General features: G+C 47.2%; 1 protein-coding gene and 1 long non-coding RNA gene across 2 annotated transcripts; one reads left to right on the top strand and one right to left on the bottom strand.

The window, feature by feature from the left end:
• Nucleotides 1–2,951: 2,951 nt before the first annotated feature.
• LOC119339881 lies at nucleotides 2,952–5,229 on the top strand. Its single transcript, XR_005164253.1, has 3 exons — nucleotides 2,952–3,039; nucleotides 3,124–3,244; nucleotides 4,654–5,229. It is a non-coding gene; the product is annotated as an uncharacterized LOC119339881 (long non-coding RNA).
• Nucleotides 5,230–6,327: 1,098 nt separating this feature from the next.
• Nucleotides 6,328–8,759, bottom strand: LOC119339880 (cation transporter HKT1-like). The gene is made up of 3 exons (XM_037611780.1): nucleotides 7,486–8,759; nucleotides 7,133–7,360; nucleotides 6,328–6,876 (listed from the first exon to the last, which is right to left on the bottom strand). The coding sequence occupies exons 1-3, from the start codon at nucleotides 8,688–8,690 to the stop codon at nucleotides 6,675–6,677; spliced, it is 1,635 nt and encodes a 544-aa protein (XP_037467677.1). The 5' UTR covers nucleotides 8,691–8,759; the 3' UTR covers nucleotides 6,328–6,674.
• Nucleotides 8,760–18,364: the final 9,605 nt, after the last annotated feature.

Below are 18,364 nucleotides of genomic sequence, written 5' to 3'. Positions count from 1 at the left end.
TTGTTCTTGTTGGTCCAGTAGCAAATTTTTTTTAAAGTTTGGTCCAGTAGCAATTGTAAGCACAAAACAACTGAGTTCATCTATCCTATTAAATATTTAAGAACTGTTCTTGTTGGTCCAGTAGCAACTATAAGCACAACTAAGCTCATGTATGATATTGTTATTTAAGAATTGCTCTTGTTACTCCAATAGCAATTGTAAACACAACTGAGTTCATATATTATTATTATTATTATTATTATTATTATTATTATTATTATTATTATTATTATTATTATTATTATTATTATTAAGAATTGCTCTTGTTGCTCCATTAGCAATTGTAAGCACACCTGAGTTCATCTATGACTAGAAAGGTTGGGCGCGCTTTGCTGCGCCATTGAGGTTGTTTGGATTCTTAAACTTCTTTACTCACCCTATTCAAAATACTAGATGATACCCCGCGCGTTGCTGCAGGAATGCATGATGCTACTTATTTGCATAGATAGGGGATAAAAATATATAGTATAAGTGAGAATCTCTAATTGAGTTATTGTGCCGTGGGATGGCGACAATGGAAATATGTAATACTGTTGAAACAATCTGAGCCAAAGTTATCCTAATCCATTGCAATGCAAGAGTCCCCTGGTTAATACATTGAACATTCACTCATAAAAATATTAATTTCATATGCTTTGTGGCTATGGCAAAAGGACACAAATGAAAGAAAAATGATTTATGATAAAGTATTGAGAATAAATTAAGAATCCGGCCCATAGGTAAAGCAAGTTGAAATTCCCTGCAGGCCAAAGGTAAAAGGATGGACATCCCCACCACGTGAAAATGGAACTGCATGACTATAATTATAATAAAAGGGGCCTCAAAATATTCCACTTTCTTAGAGCGTAGCAAAAAAAAACTCAGATACCAAGTACTAACAGCCCCGGATGCGCTGGATAGATACCAGTTAATTCAATCCAAAATTGCCACAAATCCTTGACGCCCCTCTCAACCCACAGAGATGGTCACATTGTGCTCAGCGGCCCGAATGGCACAGACATTCATTATCGATAAGATGCACCAAGCATACAAACATTTTCTGTGGCCTGACTTGCCACTGCAACACTTTGAAGAAGCTAGCTAGGATAGGTACCTTGTACTTGTTTTGGCTGCCTCATAGGTTCATTATGAGCAGCAAGCACACATATAATTTCTTTGACTGTCTGACTGGTAGAACTACCCTGAATGAGATATTCTCCATGGCATATCGACACAACAAAAACTGATTAGAGTACATCAGACCTATTGCTGACATACTACGGTTACTGACATAGCTCCAGCACACTCCCATTACTGCTTGATTTTTGGAAAAGAATTCAGTGACATTCCTTAAATAGGTATTGGAACTTGACTGCGCTTTTCTGTGTTGCAGTGCTTCACATGCATATTTTAAATTGCTAAAGTTCCTTGTGCCACTCTGTTGTCTCAAGCACCTAACAAAAATGAAGGTGTTCATGCATGTATACGGGAGATTGATTAGTGTTCCCCCCAAAAAAACTAAGTGCTGATGTGGCATCATGGTGACGTCGACAGCGTGCATGAAGAGATAATTGTTAGTAGTGGGGATCAACTTCTTAAGAATATATGATATGGTGTATTTTTTTGAAAAGTCAAACTTCTTTTAAGTTTGATTAAATTTGTAGAGAAATATATCAAAATTCGTAATATCAAATCAGTCTTGTTAGATTCATCATGAAATGAATTTTCATATATGTTTGTTTAATATAGTGGATATCGATATTCTTGGCTCTAAACTTGGTCAAAGTTAAAAAATGACTTTTCAAAAAATGAGTACCCCTTATATTTTGACACTGATGAAATATTTAGTTTGGCCGGTGGGGAGATGATGAAGTGTGTTTTATGTTTATTTATGACGCGGTTATTTGGTGGGCCTTTCGTGGCGTGATTTTGCATTATCCGCTAATTAAGCCATATTTATGCGGAGGAATTGTTGCATCAGTGGTTGCATGCACTATATTCGTGCTATAGTATCTCATGGTGGCGCTTTTTCTGGGTGACGGGAGTCTGCGAGGGATTGATATATTTTTATGGGCCGATTCCTGCTGATTGATTTGAAAAATTGTTGGCCTGATAAATATCGTAAATCAAATCCAAAATAGAATACCTCAAATCCTCAATTGAATGGAAGAGCTTTAAAATTAGGGAACATAAACAATTAAAATAATTAAATGGAAGAGCTTCTTGAGAAACTGTTGACCCGGTCAAAATCGAGCGACCCAATTATAAATTGAAGCCTCACTTAATTAGGAATCTTTTAAAATTAGGAAGTATATTGTATTGTGTAAAAAACTGAATGAGTGAGTTTTGAGAAATTGTTGACCTGATCAAAGTTGAGTGGTCAAATTTTAATTGGAGACATCAATTGATTGTAAGGCTTGCAATCCTAGGGAGCTTATATACATATATACTCACGCCATCGGCAATTTTAGCCGTTAGATCGTGTGTTTTAACGATTTATGGCCGTCGATTTACTTCTAGTCGCGAACTGGGCCTTTCGTCCTGAAGAGCTGCTACTCCGGAAGAAAAAACCGAGGCTGATTGGGCCCTCTACCACTCAAAGCCCATTTGTTTTAGCCTCGCTCCGCCCTCGCACCTTGTTTCGTCTTCCAGAGGACCCGAGCGAAACAGCCCTCCCGACAGCGCCGCCGCAAGGAACCTCAAGCAGCGTCGCCCCTCCCCTCCTCTCGCTCGCTCCGCACATGCGGTGGTGAATCCTCTCTTCCTCGATCGCTCCTTTCTCCACTACCTATATTCTGCTACCTCCTGATGTTGGCTCCCTGTCTCGCTGCTGTATGCCGGTCCAAGGTTTCTGTCGAGGACGGATCTGAAAGTCCTCGGGCGCGCTACCGCCGGATCCTATCTCTCTCGTCCAGAAGTTACACGCACGTCGTGTTGGCTCTGGGCGCGGACGTCCAGCAGGCCACGTCGGTCGGTTGCTGGTGGCGGTACAGCGGGTCACCGTGGATACAATAGCAGCAGGTAGATGTGCACATATCTGTTGACTTTGGTTTTGGCCGTAATTACCTAATAACTCTAATGGAGATGTACCATTTCTTTGAACAGTACTTCTCATGATAGTTCACCAAATCACGAGTTGCGGCTAATAATGGGCAAGGAAAAGCAAGCAGCCACAACAACCAACCGAGGGCAATTCATAACAGAAACCAAGATTGTATAATGTGAGGTATGTGTTTAAGCTTTCACAATTATGTGACATCATTCTACGTTGACATTGCATCACCCTTAGAGCTGCCTTCTTACTAGTAGCATGATCCATGGTGCAGCTAAATGCTAAAACTCCTAGCAGGTTAGAACACCACCATGATCTTGGACTGGTCTCACAGCTGCAGACATACTTACCATTTTGTATGTTTCTTGTATTATCCTCCTAAAAACAAGTAACAGTGCTATAATTTGTTAATTCAAAAGGTTTAGTCCGTTGATTTCCATAGATTCTAAGCAGTCTGGTTAGTTTTCAACTTCCAGTTTCAGGTCACCATATATTTACAGAGGTTCCTTTTATTTATTGGAGCAACGGGCGGGCGCGGCAACGCGCGCCATCAATGATCTAGTAGCTAACCAAAAGCTGGCCCAATTGTCTGCACTAGAATTTGGCCGACAGCAAATTCAGACCAATAGCTTAGAAGGGCAAGCAGCGCCAAGGTCGTCCGGCCGCCATCGCACTGTGGTGGGACGGGCAGCGCCAAGGCCGTCGGCTTGTCGTCGCGTCGGAGCAGCCCCGAGGCGCCGGGTGATAGTCGCCTGAGGCAGCGCTGAGGCCGCCGGTTCGCCGTTGTGCGCCGAGGTAGCAGGATCACCGTCGCGTGGTGCAGCACCCGCTGTTGTGCGCATAGGTCAGATGAGGCGGCGGCGAGATTTGGGTTAGAACTTGGAAGGATAGGAACGGGGTAGAATAACTTGATAGGGAGTTACCTAATTACTGACAGAGGGGGTTATGTGTAAAGTTGGGTTAAGCGCCAGGTTAGTAATCCCACCTTTGATCTCTGCCCTAAGCTTTTAATCCAACTACCCAGGCCGATAGTTTCCAGATTTTCACTGAATTAGCATTTTCACTGGATACTTCGCCAAAAAAAAGTATGTCCCTCTCTCACGCGCTCAGCCGATTGGCCCCGATCTCCTGGGCCGTAAAACCAACCAATATTCTGGGCTTAAATTTTATTGGGCCAGATGTACATGTTTTCTGGTCGAACCAAACCTTGCTGGAAACGGCGGCGGCCGTACACCGACGGCGACCTCCGCCCATGCGCCATTTGCTCTTGGCCGTTCTCCCGTGGACACTCAACCGGTACGTATGTCTACTTTGTGGGAAAAGCTGCGGTGGCATTCTTAGACGTGGCCCGCGGCCGGCAAGGGGAGCCACATCGAGCCGCCACTGTGAGCATGTCGGTGGCGTGCCGCGGGGCACCGGCAGCGATGTTATTCGGCCTTCTTCTCGGAGGCATGCGCCCGCCGCCGCCGCCACGGCTGGTGACCTCGGCCACCCTTTAATTTGTGGCTTTTCTTTTGTGATGCAGGATACAGAAGCATATAGTTACACACTAAAATGTATTACTTGGGATCACTTTCTTGCAGGTTTACACCCGGAGGAAGAACACAAGGAGAAAAAATATGTAACCCATGGACAGCCTAACATTCCTGTATGCACTGCACACTCAGAGACAATGATTCAGTTAGAAGCAGTTCCTGAAGAATTATGAGAGTGCTAAAGTTTCAGAGGATATTTGTCTGTTCGGCTAATCACCTTATGACCTCGACAATCATGTTGAATGTGGAGAAATTGAGAGGGTTGGCAGAAAGAGATCTCCTCTTGGTGATGCTCATCAACATTATTGCTGCAGCATTACAGGCCAGTGGCTAAATCCTTGTGTTCTGCGCTGCCTCGTGCATCATCATCATACATTGAGAGAAACGATGTTGAGGCCGGAATGCACCTGAAAATGCACAGAGAGGGAGGGGCAGCCCAGTGCATGTAGCTCCCGCTTGCGCAGGGTCCGGGGAAGGGTCCGACCACTTTGGGTCTATAGTACGCAGCCTTTCCCTACATTTCTGTAAGAGGCTGTTTCCAGGACTTGAAAATGCACAGAGACTTTGTTAATTGTTTCTGCTGTTGTTTGCCTGCCAACAAGAACTTAAGAGGGCACAGAAATTACATCATAATGATGAATAGTATTAAAGCTGCTGGAGCAACGAGGGAGCAGTCGATGGAATTCTCTCCTGCCTGTCTTGTGTTCACCGCCATGAACAATGCGTTGGTGATCTTCTGATTGGGGGTCAGCCCCGCAAACGCTGCAGAATCCCAGTTCAAGCAGCACAAGAGTGTGATGCCCATGGTTATGAGAGCAGCTACAGTGGTTGCAAGGAATACCGTCTGCTGGTTAGGCAGAAAGTGGCTGAAACCCACTGCATTTGTGTTGTTCATCATGAACTCAAACTCGTCAGGTTTATCTCTGGTTATTCTTACTCCTCTCAGAGTCTCAGTGCCCATATCGCCAACCTTAGATACACAGGAAACAACGTGTTGCCAACAAGAATCTGGCCAGTGAAGCCCTGGTTCGAAGAGAACACCACCAGGCTTTCGTTCATCGGCATCAATCCTCCGTTGGTGAAACAAGAGACAGTGACCGATATAGAGAAAATCATGGAGTCGATACCTTTCCTTGTTAAAACATCTCTTGCAATTGAAACATGTGCTAAGGCATACGACTGGGACTGCTCTTAGGGCCGACATGCGAACATGATGATTGTTCAAATGGAAAGGCGTTGCTCGACTGAAAACTCGAGGTAAACCGAGTAATTGTTACTGTTCTGAAGATGGCAATGGATTACTACTTTCGAAAAAGACAGCAGAGAAGGCTCAGCAAACTCAATAGCTGTATCCACTTGCATTATTTGTGTGTTTGTTTTGACTCTGGCTTCCCTACTGGCCTTAAGTGATCCGCGTGTAGAGTTATTTCTTCAAATAAATATACAAAGCAATTAAGCATTAGCGTATAACTCAAACCTGTTAGCTGGGTTTCCATGTTAGCCCAGCCTGTTGATTAACTCATCAGTAAGGTCAATTAACTTTATGGAACACTGTTCAAAGACCTCAACAAATATGCCGAGGCATTATCTGAATGCAAATTTTAGGCTTTGAATTTTGATAATTAACCAAACTTTTTCTAGTTTCTCCTTGAACTTCTATGTAGCAGAGTGATAGCAACACTATCATTTCGTGTCTATAAACATGGTGCCAAAGCGGCAAAGCAACACAAAATTTATCTGTATTATAAATTGTGTGCAATAATATTAACTCCACTCCAACAATACAAATAATATTTGCTTTCTCTTTCGCTACAATTGTGGGGAACTCATGTGGTTACATCTAGCATGCAACACATCAACAGATGGCTCAATTCTTCAGTTGCATTGATACCTGATGATGACTGACAAATACAAAGATGACTTTAGCAGGGAAACAGAAGCTTGTCCTTTGCAAGCGCAACATCCACAAACTATAATCCAATTAGAAGCCTGATTCTTCAGGCAGTACACTAGCGACAGTTATACCAATTTGGTACATCTGCCTTTCCAAGTAATCTTGGCCACTTGTATCATACTTTCCAGGATTTACCCGTGGCCAGTGTGAAAGCCTTAAGCCTTCCATAGAGCATGACCAATATTAGCACAAACTTTCCTCCGTCACTCCACCATCCAGAAAAGCTGTATGGTTTGTCCTGGCAGATGATCTCTGGGTGCAGCTGATGCAGTCTAGAACAACTGTAACCAGTGGATAACCCTGCATTGCCATATGCGCTGCAAAACAAAGCATACAAAATCATTTATACCTTAGTCAAAGGCATTCACGAGCTAGATTTCGTGTCCTAGTTTAGTATCGTGTTTAGCTCTTGCAAACACAAAGTGGTCTGTTTATGAACTTACTTCACTCTACCGCTATGCCGCAACTGCTATTTACCGTTAGTCTATGCTACCTTCGTCCTACTGTCTTTTCTCCATCTTTGCTAACCGGTAGAGTAATGAAATATTTCAATTATATCAAAGAATAACACACCTGATGACCTCAAATATCATGTTCAAGGTGGAGAAGTTGAGTGGATCGTTTCTGAGCCTTCTCCTTTCCGTGATGCAGGCAACCATCACAAAGATGATGTTACACCCGAGCGGTGAGAATGCCAAATTCTGCACCAACGACCCTCTCTTGACTTTCCCTTTCGTGTTCTCATTGGTGGTTTTAGTATCTCCACTGGGTGGTGCAAATGTTGCTGATGATGGCAAATACCTGAGACCAAGAAGTAAATTGTCGCACGTGAATTTGAGATTCCAAAGCCAGTAAGTTGTACCTACTTATCAAATGATATGAAATGAAACATCAATTAATGAAGTGCAATGCACTCATGAACTTACATCATGACGATGAATAGTACTATAATGGCAGGGGACATGAGCGAGCAGTCGATGGAATTCTCCCCTGAGTGCCTCGCATTCACCACCATGAAGAATGCATTGACAGTCTTCTGATAAGAGCTGAGCCCATCAAAGACTGAAGAATTCCAATCAACAGCACAGAACATCGTGACCCCAGCTGCTACAAGGCCAACGACCGTTGAGGAGAGAAACACAGTTGGCAACCTAGCAAGCAAATTAGCAAAACGCACTTCCTCGGGGTTATTGATCATGAGCCTCAGCTCCTTCACCTTTGTGATCCTCCCCAGGAACCACACCAGTAGCCTCAGGAAGAGAGGGAACAATGTATTGCCTGCGAGCATCTGGCCACTCAGCAGCAACAAGAGGCCTGAATTCTTTGAGAAGATGACCATGTTCTCATTTGTGGGCACGAGTCCTGCATTCGCACAGGAGGCAACGGTGACTGATAGTGAGAAGAGCACGATGTTGATCCCTTTCTTGTTCAGTGGGGCACTTGCAGTTGGCACATGAGTTATATACAGAAAAACCAGCAGAAAGCCCAAGACATGGATCATGGCAAAGTACCCAAAGACCACATATCCTAAGCACTTGACAGACCTACTCCTCTTCAACTCTGTACATTTCTTGGGTGGAATTGCATGAGCTGCTTCTTCAAGCTGCGACTCATCACATAGTGCCATGCTGTTGGGCAAGTCTAGCTCTTCAAGCTCGACAGGAACCGAGCTGATCTTCACGCTTGGAAGATCTTGCATGTCTTGATGGTTCACTCTAAGCATGAGCCCTAAGAGTGAAACAAAGATCTCCCCTCCTATAAGCATGAGCAATGTCAAAACCACAATTTGAGAGCTTGAGAGATCCTCCATCGTGATGGTGCTGAGGCCAGAAACTGTTAGAGCAGAAGTTGACAAGAATAACATGTCAATGTAAGGAGGGCTGAAGTCAGGGTTGCTTGGTTTCAGCGACATCAAGAGGACTGAACCAAGTATAGCAATGGCAAGGAAGTAGGACAGTTGGATCCAGAAGGGGTGAACATGCAATGCAACAAATCTATAGACAAAAGCTATTGAATCGACAACATATCCACTGATACGGCAGAAGCTATGCAGCTTGATATGGATGAAATCCTGGTAAAATCTTTTCACCCGGCCCATGGTGCTATGTATGAGTGTGAGAAACAAATGCATATGTCTGTGACAAGATAGGTCGCATACTGGTGCTACTTATATGCGCACACTGCATCACTGGCTTGACACCATGAGCAGATCAATTTAATCCTCTGATCCTAGTCTGGGTTTTAAAATCTATCTTAGGAGAGCAAGTCAAATACAATCATGCTGTACTCTCAATCAATCAACGGCATATGATTTCTTTTCCAAGAAAAACATTTGGTAGGTGAGTCTTAGGCACTAAGTTAGCAGTATTAAACTCACTTTTGTCATCCTGGTTAGCAGGCCACATGAGGTGCGAACACCAGCTAATGGTTAGGCTGCCAGGTTTGCTGTACAGGCACAGGGTGATATAAATGTATGCAGTATAAGGTGCAGTGATTGCAGCACAAATTTCTTATCAAGTGGGAACATGTGTGAGTGAGGAAGAAATAATTCCATCCACATTGTCACACACAATCATACACTTGAATATGCGTGCCTTCATTCACAATAATCGCAATAATGCACCAATGTTTATTGAACGTTGACGAAGAGCAATATCCATTGTAGCATCTCAGAGAGTCGGTCCATGTGCAACTGATTTTTGTTTCTGCTTGCTTGGCTGGAAATCCTGCAGGTACTACAAACACACTTGTCGTCAGGAAACTGTTCCGAAGTTGGATTTGTGACCATCCTTCAAATGATGTGAGGGTGATTCATGTATAGGCTGATGCGTGCAGTTGTGGATGGAAGGTTGCACTTGCACCCCACAGTGCTCCTTATACCAGTCCTCAACCATATGCTGCTGCTTGCTGTTGTTCATAGCGACATTCAGGAAGGTCAGGTTACATCGTCCTGTACGAACAATGTGTCTTTCCTCTGTAGCTAGAGTAGTGCATTTTTTCAATGGAATGGAAAGATTTCAACGGGTGATGTGCTGCGGGAACGAGGGAGTGTACTGTTTGACATGCTTTGTAAAGAAAAAAATATATTAATTAATAAGTCTATGTTTGTAAAGAAAAAGTATATACAAGTTTTCTCTACTAGAATATTTAAAACTCTACACTTTTTTAGGTTGACACTAAACTTTAGAAGGAGAAAGAGAAAGATATTTCTGCTACTAAGATTGCACTGTATGGGTTGTTGATTTGATTAGGATCACTCCGGTTTTATGGCGCCACAAAAATCAATTTATTTTCCATAATTGCAACTCCACATCTTTCTCATCACACACAATGTGTTCACTTTATACTGCTAATGTTGTTTATAGTTAGAAGCCAACGATGCAGCTAGCTAACATACCATGGATTAAAGCCAGGGCATGATTTTTCGAAATATTACTGCAACTTACTTTGTGTTTTGTTTGAAGGAATACTAAATGAGATATTTCCCAGTTGGGATAGATGCTAAGCATGGATCACGGCAAGCTTGTGGACGCCAAAAAGACTGGAAAACAAAGTACAAGCTGCCTTCGTGACACAAATTACTGCTACGTGTACTGGTTGTTGATTTTACTAAGACTACTCTAGTTTATTACTTCTACCTGCACAAAAATGTGTGTAGTTTCAGATCTACTGCTTACAGAAAACAGAGAACACTGCGGGTAATGATGCTAAAGTATTTTTGCATGATAGAACCTTCTCATGGAAAATACTTAAAATTTATGACTATTCAAGAAACTGAATTAAGCATTTGCTCTATTGTGTGAATTGAGGGATTTTACTATTGTATTGCAGTTTATGAAGAGAGTATTATTGCACTGCACTCTGCACTCAAAGCTAAATGTCATAACAGTAGCTCATATGCACCTCTGTTTTGCTTTACAATCGTTCCATTGCTTTGTATTGCAAGCAAGCATGTTCTAAAATGTCTGAAAGTGGTTAGGATAATTTTTAATTGAAACCGTTTCCAAATCCCTTTTTATAGGATACAATAAGAGATTTTATTTTTTACATTTGAACACAATCTGATCTGAATCCAAGTCAAATTGATACGATAAAGGATATGGTATTTACTAATATACGAGCCGTAGGATAATCCTTTTTTTCTAGTTGGATAATCTGACCTTGTAAATATGGATATTCGATTTATTGGTAAAGTTTAAAGTATTAACAAACAATATGTGAATGCTATCTTTACTTATGAGACAAGACAGGCTTGTTAGTTAGTTATTGGCTTCTAGTGCTTTATGTGCGCTTAAAGTATATAAGTATTAATACGCACTTGCTCAGTGTTTATGTACAATTTTACTTTAAAGCGTGTATATATTCCTCGTATATATGCATGTGGTATATGATTGTTCCCTATCCGACTCCATTCCATTACCGTACCGCGTCCGAATCCGACATAATCTAGTATTCAAATCCTCATCCGTTCCGCTTCCAAGTCCAATTTTTTTAAGGAATAGGATCGATCCAGTTTCATCCCTAGTGCACTGCATCATTAGCTTGGTACCGTGAGGAGACCAATTCAATCCTATGATTCTAGTTCTGATTTAAAAATTGATCATCAGACAACAAGTCCAATAGAATCATGTTGCACTCTCAATCAATCAACATCAATTTTTTCTTTTCCCAAGAAAAACATTGTCACTCACAATCATACACTTGATTATGTGTGCCTTCGCTCACAATAATCACAATAATGCTTCTTGTTTATTGGACATTGACAAAGAGTAATATCCATTGTAGGATTTGGAGGGTCTTGACCATGTGCAACTGCAGGAATGATCAGCCATACAAAAATGGACCAATCAGGTGGGAGAACCTTCAATAATTGCAGGTACATATACTAGTACATGTTAGCATGCTCAATGCTAATGGTAGATTGGGATCAAAGCATGTTCTGCTTGCTCGTACAAAGAGACTTGGGATATATAGTATAGTAGATGGATACATCCTAAACTGCTTCCTTCAATTTCTCGCCGTTTCTTTCAGCCGAGCACAGGGCAGCCGGCCGGTGAGTGATTGCGTACGGCGCACATGCGTGTCCGCTTTCTATTCGCCGCTGACTAGTCTCGTAAAACGTATCAATCGGGGCCCTTTTTTATTTCTGTATTATTGGCTATCACCAAGCTAAATCTAACGTGCTCTGTTTTCAGTTTCTCTTATGAAACTGTGATGGTGGTTTGGGTGTTAGTTCAGCAGGTTGCTTGAAATACTTGAAAATGTGTTTTCGATTACTTCACGACGTTCCGACTTGAGCCTCACCTTGCCAAGTTTCATGTTATTTTCTTGTTGGATGCAAGTCCTGGAGGTCCTACATATGTTGTCAGGGAACTGTTCTGAAGTTGGATTGGTGATCATGCGGAGTGAAAAATCTCATCCATCAGTTTATTGGATTGGATATGTTGATATGTGCAACTGTGGAAGGTTGTACCCCTCTTTGTACTCATTTAATTCCCTTCTATGAATGAAAGGTACGCAAGTTTTACGTATTCGCGAAAAAATAGTTATAAACCGACGATGCAACTAAAATACCGACGATACCAAGCTAGGGCATGATTTTGAAAATGTTACAACAACTCTCTTTGTGTTTTCTTTGGAGGAATAATGAAGCTTTCACGAGTAATAGGTTTTGCTGCTTGGCTTGGGTACTACCACAAGATATTGCCCGGCAAGCTTACGGACACAAAAAAGGCTGTGAAAGACAAAGTACAAGGTGTCTTCATGTCACAAATTGCTTCTCCATGTACTGGTTGATTTTAGTAAGATCGCTCCAGTTTTCTTGCAATGATTCTGACTCTGCCTGCTTTCTCTGCAGGGTTAAAGTTTATTTGCCTTATCAATCCCAGCAATTCCGATGAAATAGAAACAGTTTTAGCATTGAGTGAAACATCTCTAAATTAAAACTTACTCAACTGAATTGGATAAACATAGGTTTCTGAATGAATGGAAATGTCATAGCACAAACGAATCTACTGTAAATGCATATTTGGCTTACACTTTTATGATAATGCAAAAGCTAGAGAGAGAGTAACCATAGTTTAACACACGGTGGATAGGACCACGGGGTTGATCATGAGATATTGTCAAAATTTTAAATAGCGTGCTATAGCGTTTAGAAAGATCTGCTGCTAAGAGGCATATCCCGCTATTTAAAACTATGACAATATCTCATATGCACCTCGGATTTGCTTTACAATCGTTCTATTGTATTGCCCGCATGTTCTAAAATGTTTGAAACGCTCTTTGCAGACTGACTTTGTGTGTGGGGGGAGGCTCAATTGTTTCAACATATCCAAATGCACACGGAGGCCCACTTCTGCTTCCCTGCGTGTTGACGGCGAATTAGCTGTTACCGAAAAAGGCTTTCGCCCCGCTTTATATTATAAAGCACATGCCCAAGCCAACAATCCACAAAGGTTCACACACACGCAGACACACACACACCAAGTTCACACACAGACATGATCCACAAGGGTTAATGCTAAGGGCACAGCTCAACAAGCCCTAGAACAGAAAAGAAAGACATCATCTAGTCGGGCTCCGGGGGGGGGGGGCGGAAGTGGAGGCGCCAGGCGGAAGGCGAGCGATCGAAGGTCGGCGAGGAGGGTGTTGATGACGTCCCGATCCTGAGGGCGGCTAAGCGGCCGCCAAAGCTGCAAGTACCCACACATTTTAAAAATGGCGTCAGTAGCGCGTCGTAGAGGCACTTTTTGGATGACAAGCTTATTGCGGATGGTCCACAGCGTCCAGGCGAGGACCCCAACGCATAACCAACGGATATGTCGGTGGCGAGGGGGGAGGCATGGATCTCCGCGAGAAGGTCGGGGAAGTTGGAGTTGCACCACTGTCCACCAACCGTCTCGCGGAAACTGGACCAAAGAAACTGGGCCGCAGGACACGTGAAGAAGATGTGATTAGCATCCTCCACCGTGCCACACAAAGGGCAAAGCCCATCTCTGGGTCCGTTGCACTTGAGGACTTCAACTCCGGAGGGGAGACGGCCACGAATCCATTGCCAAAGGAAGATCCTAATCTTCAGTGGCAAGCGAATGTCCCAGATCAAACCGAAGGGCTCGGGAGCGGGCGAAGGCGCGATGGCCGCATACAGGGACCTAGTAGAGAAGCGACCGGAAGACTCTAGGCGCCACGAGACGGCGTCCGGGGCGTCGGTGATGCTCATCGGGAGAAGGGCGATGTCCTGGAGGAGGGAATCCCAGGCGGCCACTTCGAGAGGACCGAAAGGGCGACGAAACACGAGGCGCCCTAAGTCAATAAGGGCTGTCTCAACAGAGACCCGAGGGTCAACTGCAATGGCGAAGAGATCGGGAAAGCGGGCGGCCAGAGAGGTGTCGCCGAGCCACCGATCAAACCAGAACAGGGTCACGGACCCAGTACCAACCGAAATGGACGTGCCAATGTGAAGCACAGGAAGCGGCTGCACGACGGCCTGCCAAAACTGTGATCCGCTCGAACGCTGACAGAAAGCCAGAGGCTATCCACAGAGGTATTTGTTGCGGATAATGGTGAGCCACAACCCTCCGTCTCCATTGGCAATACGCCACAACCACCGGGTCAGGAGGGCGATGTTCATGCGGCGGGAGGACAGAATCCCAAGACCCCCCTGGTCTTTGGGTTTACAGATGTCCGGCCAACTAACCATGTGGTACTTCTGTTTGCCATTGTCGCCAGCCCAATAGAACCTGGATTGGTACTTGGCAATTTCCGTGTGTAGCGTTTCATGGAGGCTATAAAAGCTCATGAGGAACCAAAGGAGGCTGGCGAGTGAGGAGTTGATGAGGATCACACGCGCCGCCTTCGATAGCCAACGCCCTTTCCAAGGTTCGATGCGGTGTTGCATACGGGTCACCGTAGGGCGGAGGTCCGCCACGGTGAGGCGCGAATCACTAACGGGGATCCCCAGGTAGGTCGTGGGGAAAGACCCCAGCCGACAGTTCAGGCGGCCAGCAATAGCCTAAGCCTCCACCGGAGGGTAGCCAAGGACCATCACCTCGCTCTTATCGAAGTTAATCGTTAGGCCCGACAACTGCTGGAAGCACAGGAGGAGGAACTTCAGGTTAGCCACGTCCTGAGTTGAACCTTCCACCATTATTATGGTGTCGTCCGCATATTGCAGGAGGGAAACCCCTCCCCCTCCAACTAGGTGGGGGACAATGCCGTGGATATGGCCAGCACCCTTAGCCTTATCCAGGATGGCGGCCAGGGCATCGACCACCATGTTGAACAGGAACGGCGAGAAAGGGTCTCCCTGACGGACCCCATAGAGGGTTGGGAAGTATGGCCCAATCTCTCCGTTGATGTTCACTGCAGTCCGCCCACAAGAAACTAATTGCATCACACGGGTCACCCAGCGGTCATCAAAGCCCTCACGCAGCAGCACTTCCCGAAGGAAAGGCCAGTGGACAGTATCATAGGCTTTATGGAAGTCAAGCTTCAGGAAAACAGCACGAAGATGCTTCACCCGAACTTCGTGGAGGACTTCATGGAAGACCAACACGCCATCAAGAATAAACCGGCCTTGGATGAAGGCCGATTGGTTCGGGTGAGTGATCGAGTTAGCCAGCAGGGTCACCCTATTGGCGTACCCTTTGGCCAGGATCCGGAAAATCACGTTAATCACAGTGATGGGGCGGCACTGGCGAATATCAGAGGCGCCCGGAACCTTTGGGATGAGGGTAATGATCCCATAGTTGAGGCGTCCCAGGTCCATAGAACCCGAATAGAACTCCTCGAATAATGCCATGACCTCCGGTTTGACCGCCTGCCAGAATGTTTTAAAGAAAGCAACATGCAAGCCATCCGGGCCCGGGGCCGAAGCGGGGTTCATGCCTTTAATGGCTGCGAGAACCTCGTCTTCGGCGAAGGGAGCAACTAGGGCCGCGTTGGCCTCGTCGGAAACCAACTGCGCCCCCGTCCAAGTGTCGGGGGCGAGACTAGCCCCACCCCGAGGGGTGGGGGTAAAGAGGGCTTTGTAGAAGCCGTCCACATGAGCCCGAATGGCCGCGGGACGGACAAGGGGTACATCATCCTCCCATAAGCAGTGGATGGAGTTTGTACGGCGGCGGCCATTCGCAATAGCCTGGAAATAAGCAGTGTTCGCATCGCCGCGGAGCACCCACCGCTGGGTACCGCGCACCCTCCAATATGCTTCCTCATTGGTGTAGATGGAGGATAGCTGGTCCTCAAGATCATATCTCAGCATCCACTCATCAGGAGAAAGCCCAGAGGAGTCGGCCCGAGCGTCCAGGGCTTGAATGGCCAGCAGGAGAGATTTTTTACGCTCGCGGAGGTCACGGCCGAGATTGGCACCCCAACCCTTCATGAATTGGCGGGCAAGCTTGGCGCAGAAGTGCCACGAGTCAACGGCGGACATGGAGCGATGAGGGGAGGCGCGAGCAAGCGCCCAACGAGCCGAAACCGTGTCCCGAAAGCCGGCCTGATTGAGCCAATAGGACTCAAACCTAAACCGCGGCGGGCAGGTGGGGCGCTCGTCCGCGGAGGAGAGGAGGAGAGGAACGTGGTCCGACCCAATGCGGATAATCGCCCGCAGCGAGGTCGGGGGGCACCTCAATTCCCACTCCGGGGAAACTAGGACACGATCCAGCACAGATCGTGTCGGGTCGGCCTGGCGGTTAGTCCAGGTAAATCTCGCCCCCGTTCTCTCGGTTTCACGGAGGCCGAGCTCCGCGATCCAGTCGTTGAACAGCTGCATCCGGGGGAGGTTAATCCTATCATTATTCTTCTCATCCGGCGAACGGATGAGGTTAAAATCTCCGCCCACAACCACTGGGAGGAGGGAGGCGGAGATCTTTTGGTGGAGCCAAGGTTATCAGAATCGTGATTTTGAATCGAATCGGAGCTTCATGGTAGGATCGCAAATCATAGAATCTTCACTATCAGGATCGTAGAAATGTAGATTCTATGAACTAAAATCGTAGAATCATAGGGCTTAGTTTGGATCGTAAAATCGTAGAATCGTATAACAAAATCACGATTCTGACAACCTTGGGTGGAGCTCCGCAAGGAAGGCCGGGGACCGGCGGTGATCCGCCGGACCATAGACAATCACGACCTCCCACTTGAAGTTCAGGGCCCGCTCAAAGATCTCCATACTAACGAAGAATTCGCCCCGATCCATGCCGCCCACTTTGAAGGTGGCATCCTTAACCCCTAAAAGGATGCCACCGGAGTGGCCTGAGTTCCCACTAGAAGGGAGCCAGTGCCAGGCGAAAAGGTGGGAGCTGAGGCAATCAAGCTCATGAAGGGAGAACTCAGTGCGCATGGTTTCCTGGATCGCAATGATGTCAATGTGTCCATCGCGCACGTACTCGACGAGTTGGCGGCGACGGCCATCATGACCGAAGCCGCGAATGTTCCAAAAAAGGGCCCGCATCTAAACCCCCATTGGGGGGGCTGCTTGACCCCAGAACACGGGAAGCGCTTTGAGCGCGGAGAGCGGCGGTGCGGGAACGAGTGCGCCCACGAATGGTCCCGTCAACCACCTGAGGGGGCTGACCCGCAATATGTGGAGTCTGTCCCTCAGGGGCCCTACGCAGACGAGCTCGAGTCTCAGCCAACTTGCCATCTAGGATCTCGCGAGCCCTAATGGCCGCGATCTGTTCTAAGGGGGGACCCACTTCCCCCCTGAAGACAATGGCCGAGTCAGTGGCCACCTTTGCTAGGTGTCGAAGAGGAACGACCTCAAGTGCAGAAAAAGAACAACTGGAAGAACTGGGAAGGGCGGGATCCACACCTGACTCGAGGTTCCGTGCAGCCGCCCGGATCTGAGCCCGCTCGGTGATGGACGGGACCGACGCGTCAGCCGGGCGAGCCGCATCGAGGCGGGCGCTGCGGCGAGACGCAGTCACCGGCGTCGAGGAGGAGCGGGGCCGCCTGGCATACGCCACTGTCGGAGGAGGAACCGCGTAGACTGGCGTGGTGACGACCACGGCCACCGCCGAAGCCGGGGAGGCCGGGGAGGTGGGGTGGGCGTCGGAGACCACCAGCGGGGGGAGCGGGGGGACAAGCTCCAGGGTGTCGCCCGTCACTTCCCCCACGGGCGAGGGCAGCGGAGAGGGCTCTCCGAGGGGAGTGGTGCCGCCGTCACCACCCGTGAGGACCGGAGGGGTCGGCGCCGGGGGGAACGGAGGTTCCGGGCCCACCGGAGAGGGGCAGCGAGTAGAGTCGGCGGACGGAGAGCGGGGCGAGGACAGGGGGGCGACGAGAAGGCCCACACTCGAGATGTCGCTGACCGACTCCGAGGCAGGGGGAGAGGGCACCACGGGGGGTGCGGCCAGCTGGAGGGCCACTGCGAGGTCCGCAGCGGAGACCCGGGTGCGGCCCTGACCAGAGCCGCCGCGGCCCAAGGGGGATTGGCCGGCTCACGTGACGGAGAACGGGAGTGCTCCGAGAGGTCGTCGTCATCCTCCTGGTCGTCGAAGCGGGAGTGGCAGGGTCGGCGGTGATGGGAGCCATCGGCATCCTCGGGCCCGCCCCCCTGAAGGCTGTCGGCGAAGAGGCGGGGGCGGCCGACATGGTTCGGCGGCTCGGGGCAGATGGTGAGGTCGTAGCCGTCGTCGTTGAAGAAGACCCGAAGCGTGGTGTGTAGCTTGGAGGCGTCGAGGCACTTCACCTTGACCCGGACCTCCTCCTACTTGCGCAGAGAGAGCTCGTCGACCACCACCACCTTGCCCAGGATCTTGGACATACTTCGAATGACCGGGACGCCTCTCCGGTCAATAGCCA

The sequence above is a fragment of the Triticum dicoccoides genome, chromosome 7B, assembly GCF_002162155.2.
Source record: "Triticum dicoccoides isolate Atlit2015 ecotype Zavitan chromosome 7B, WEW_v2.0, whole genome shotgun sequence".
NCBI classification, from domain to species: Eukaryota; Viridiplantae; Streptophyta; class Magnoliopsida; order Poales; family Poaceae; genus Triticum; species Triticum dicoccoides.
Note: the sequence above shows the minus strand (reverse complement) of the source record. Positions and strands in the feature narration are given on the sequence as shown.

Coding starts and splice junctions, on each gene's coding strand:
- LOC119339880 (XM_037611780.1), bottom strand. CDS start 8,690: ATGCATTTGTTTCTCACACTCATACATAGCACCATGGGCCGGGTGAAA. Junction 7,361..7,485: donor GTACTATTCATCGTCATGAT/GTAAGTTCATGA, acceptor TCTTGGTCTCAG/GTATTTGCCATCATCAGCAA. Junction 6,877..7,132: donor ATGATATTTGAGGTCATCAG/GTGTGTTATTCT, acceptor TTTGTTTTGCAG/CGCATATGGCAATGCAGGGT.